The sequence below is a fragment of the Corticium candelabrum genome, chromosome 16, assembly GCF_963422355.1.
Source record: "Corticium candelabrum chromosome 16, ooCorCand1.1, whole genome shotgun sequence".
NCBI lineage: Eukaryota > Metazoa > Porifera > Homoscleromorpha > Homosclerophorida > Plakinidae > Corticium > Corticium candelabrum.
The window spans coordinates 4,389,538-4,394,067 of NC_085100.1; the positions used below are offsets into that span (position 1 = coordinate 4,389,538).

Consider the following 4,530-nt stretch of genomic DNA (forward strand, 5'->3'; position numbering starts at 1 on the left):
CAGTTCCGGTTCACGAAGCAAAGTTTTTGCTCGATTTAGTTCTGGCTTTGTCAGTTCCAACAGTAGCGACACACCCTCAGTTTTAGTTCTAGCTAGAGAACTGCAAATCAAACCCGTCCCTAGTGGCAAACGCAAGCACGTGACGTCTGAGAATAACCATGTGTGTATGTAGCCTCGAAGGCTACCATTTTACCATTGATAAGTACTTCCGAGATCATTTTAGTATCAAACTCTAGAGTTCGCAAGCTTCGCGCGCTCTCAGGTCTGGAAGTTCGAGGCTAGTGTGATGTTATTGGGGAGTCCCCTAATTTGCATGACTAATGGCCTAATCGTATGGATCTGCTGCATCGGCGTTTTTCCACCAATCAGAGGTAAACGTGTCAGCAAACGTTGGGTATATACAAGTACATTGCCTGCTGTAGTAGCGTCACACAGTCATCTAGATCTGCACCGATCACACATCTTGTGGCTGACTATTATCGTGAACGGAACCTCTAGTAGGCCTACTGGCATCCTACAACGATGAGCGAGGGGAGTGCCTCGACCTCAACGTCACACGGAGATCTGGACTCGAGTCGGTCAGTGAAGCTGGTAGTTGCAGTTGACTTTGGAACAACCTACAGTGGATATGCGTTTTCTATTGGGAGCCATCGCACCATCTACATGATGAAGAAACCGACAGGAGGTGCAGGGGACCAAAAAATTCCAACGTGTTTACTGCTAGAACCTGACCTTAAATTCCATTCCTTTGGAAAAGGCGCCCAATATCATTACTACAACGAGTTGGAGGAAGCAGAGCAGCACGAATGGCTTTACTTCGACAGGTTCAAAATGAGTTTGCATTCGTCCAAGGTACGTACCTACTTCCTGATTGCCTAATTAGGCCTTCAATGAATCGAGACCATATATGGGCATGTTGTCTTGCAGTCCTTGAACAGAGACAAGACGCTGAAAGCTGCGTGCGGGAGAGAAATTCTGGCTCTCACTGTGTTTGCTCGGTCCCTCGAGTTCTTCAAAGACAACGCTTTGGAGGACATCAATGCAGCCTCAGCAACTGATTTTCGCTTGCACGAAGTGACCTGGGTTGTGACTGTACCAGCAATATGGGAAGAACCGTCTAAGCAATTTATGAGAGAAGCAGCCTACATGGTATGACAGTATACAGCTCACTACACAGTCACATTACTTTACATCACCTGCTAGTTAAACAGTATTACACGCTTGTTTGATTATCAGCTAGTCTAGCATGAATGGGGTGCATTTGTCCACGCGTGTGCCCGCTTGCGCAGTAGAGATATTTATGATTTAATTTGTTGTTTACCAGGCTGGAATGGCAGATAGCGCTAAACCTGATCAACTAATCATTGCTTTGGAGCCTGAAGCAGCATCTCTGTACTGTCGTCAGATGGAAATGCTTGAAAGAAATCTATCTGGTGCTGCTGTCCTTGGACAATTGAAGCCAGAGACAAGGTACATTGTTGCAGATTGCGGAGGAGGAACTGTTGATTGTACAATTCATGAGATTACAGAGAGAAAACATATAAAAGCTTTGCAGCCGCCTAGTGGAGGACCTTGGGGAGGAACAGAAGTTGACAAGAACTTTGAAAATCTATTGGCAAATATTTTTGGGTATGAATATTTGCAGCAATTTAAACTGAAGGAACCTGCTGAATGGGTTGATTTGATATCAGTGAATTTTGAAAACAGTAAAAGGGATTTTAGTCAAGGTCGTTCTCCACCGGCTATTCGAATTGATGCACTGATTAGGTTCCTCAGAGATGAAGGGCAGCAAGCTGATCAAATGGTGAGAGATTTTGCAAACCAAAATGTCACTCTTCGACGAGGTGCATTGCGCCTTACTAAGGAGGAAGTAACTGCACTCTTCACACCAGTGGTAAACAAGATCAGAGATCATATTGTGTCAATGGTACAGAAAATCAATGGTCTCAAATATGTAGTCATGGTAGGTGGCTTTTCAGAATCAAGTTACCTTGCACCGGTCATCACAGAAACTTTTAAAGAACAAATTCCAGTAATTGTTCCCCATGATGCAAGGCTGGCAGTTGTGAAAGGCGCCGTATTGTTTGGTCAAAATCCCAATGCAATCTGTGAGAGACGTGCAGCCAACACTGTTGGGATTGGTACAACACAGCCATTTATTGAGGGCTATCATCGTCCTACATTTCGCATTTCTGGGCTTACAGCCGAAGAGGATTTGTGTGACAATGTCTTTGAAACATTTGTGCAAGCTAATGATGCCGTAGAAGTTGGTAAGAGTGTGCAAAAGTCATTTAGTCCAAGCTTTGAAAGGCAGATGGATGCACTTGTTGACATCTACTTTTCACCAAACAGGGATGTAGCATACACAACTGAAGAAGGAGTTTCACACAAAGGTGAGATGTTGGTACCCCTTAATGGATGTGGATTAGATAGAGAAGTCAAGATCAGTATGTACTTTGGAGAATCTGAGTTCAAAGTTACTGCAAGTGATGAAACTGGAAGGAGGAAACAAGTGACCGTCAACTTTTTGGGTAGATACAATTAGAGCATATTGCACACATATTTCATCAGTATACTGCAGAATGTCCATCACACAAGAAACTCAATGTATGTCATTTATTTGCTGTTATATGCGCTAGAAAGTACAAACCAATGTTCTTGGGATTACATAGCTAATAGATAGATAGGTAGATAGGTTTATTGGATATCATGTAAATTTTCTAGATAGGTAGCTAATCAACGTATGCATTTTGAGCCAAGATGGTATTGACACTAAAAATGTATGACTTCCGTTCAGTTCCTGAATGTGCCAGACTTATCAATTTTTAGTAACACTGGTGGAGAGAAGGGGGGACAAAACGGAGATTGGACACGCCATTAACATGCGTACTCTACTGTGTTTCTCGTAGTTTCGTGATGCAAATGCAGCCATACTCCCAATATCCATGTAAATATCTAGACCATTTACCAAATAGGCTAATTGTGTCTGTACACCAAATTTTGACTCACCCAGAAATCCCATAAACACCATAAACAACATCTTCCCCATAATGTCACTTGTCACACTTGCCATAAGAAGATTTGAAGGAATTAATGCTCTTGAGCAGAAACAGACAGTTAACGCATGTGCTAAGCAATCACGCAAAAGATGTAATTAAGTTAATTCTTGATGTCATTTACTGCTTTTGTGCAATGATCTTGCATAAACATTATATAATTCATATAACAAAATTTAAAAAATTTTACATTCCAGCCAATTCATATGCTCAACGTAATGCATGCTATACAGTTAAAAACTCATTACAAGCCTCTCCGTAAAAGCTCATATGATCTGAATAATGGTTTTCAAATACAAAATGAATTTTATTCACATAATTCAGATAGGTTCTTAAGATTGATTGACATGACACGCTTTGATCTGCATTCAAGCTCACGACATCCAGTAACAAACATTCAACAGTCATAACCTTGGTTCTGCTCCTCTCTTGTTATCTCTGTCGTATCTAGTATACAAGAAACGAAAAATGCTAGAAAGATCTTCCCCTGCTTGACTGACTGTCTAATATCAGTCTCCAGTTAGTTAATGTTAATATGTCTAGATTATATATAGTTTAATTGTGTATGGTGAAGTCGTTTGGTTTGTGATGCAGATATTTGTACTGTAATGGCAGGGATCACAAACGTCCCTTGAAGCAAAGATGAAGAAACCAACTGTGTCACTACAAACTGCAAAATACTAAAAATCTGTTAAGTCATATCCAGCTCTAACCAGTATTCTCATAACTTTGACTACTACAAACAAGAAGTACAAACATGGTCAGCTAGGTCGAGCATAAATGAGATGGTTCTGAATCATAAAACAATCAATCCAGTAAACCACACCACTATATATATATATATATATATATATATATATATATATATATATATATATATATCCAGGGAAGCAGCCCAAGACTGGCAACAAAGACAAATAATTATCAAGTTGTAGTAATCAATAATCTCAGATACCAAACCACCAGACACATGTACAAAAACAAACATCATCAAAACAAATTAGGCCGAAACAATTAAGAAACCCACACATGACAGCACAAATGATAAACAGTAAACCAACAAAAGGATTCATTTCAAAGTCATTATATGTAGAAACTCTCAAACCAGAATACGACTGATGCCACTGATGATGCCACTAACACCAAAACTACTGGCTCCTAGACTCTCTTTCTCTTAATTATTAGAGCCAGTCTCCATGACAACTGAAAGTTGTTAGTATGAACCTGTTTCATTCATTAGGTATCTGACTGCATCCCTGCATGGGTGCCAGTCTGCCTGTCAGATTGTCGATCATAAGACCACTAGCCCTCCATCTGTTTGCAAAGCAAAGTCGTGGCCATTGTTGTCGTGTGTGAAGCATTGAAGACTAGCTATAGACTTTGATATAGGCATGCCAAGACAAAAAAGAGTTGCCAAACAACATCATAGTAGAGTGAAAAGTGCAAACCCCTTAGATCAGATCATGAAACAAGT

At 40.5% G+C, this 4,530-nt stretch overlaps 1 protein-coding gene across 1 annotated transcript; it reads left to right on the forward strand.

Annotated features, from left to right (window-relative positions):
- The first annotated feature begins 408 nt into the window (after nt 1-408).
- LOC134192103 (heat shock 70 kDa protein 12A-like) lies at nt 409-2,796 on the forward strand. Its single transcript, XM_062660792.1, has 3 exons — nt 409-852; nt 928-1,149; nt 1,325-2,796. Exons 1-3 carry the CDS (start codon nt 523-525, stop codon nt 2,543-2,545), a joined length of 1,773 nt encoding a protein of 590 aa, XP_062516776.1. The 5' UTR covers nt 409-522; the 3' UTR covers nt 2,546-2,796.
- The last annotated feature ends 1,734 nt before the right edge of the window (nt 2,797-4,530 follow it).

Bases quoted from the DNA above. Each gene is read 5' to 3' on its own strand.
- LOC134192103 (XM_062660792.1), top strand. From the start codon at position 523: ATGAGCGAGGGGAGTGCCTCGACCTCAACGTCACACGGAGATCTGGAC. The intron at 853-927 runs GTACGTACCTAC...GTTGTCTTGCAG, and splicing joins TGAGTTTGCATTCGTCCAAG to TCCTTGAACAGAGACAAGAC. The intron at 1,150-1,324 runs GTATGACAGTAT...GTTGTTTACCAG, and splicing joins TGAGAGAAGCAGCCTACATG to GCTGGAATGGCAGATAGCGC.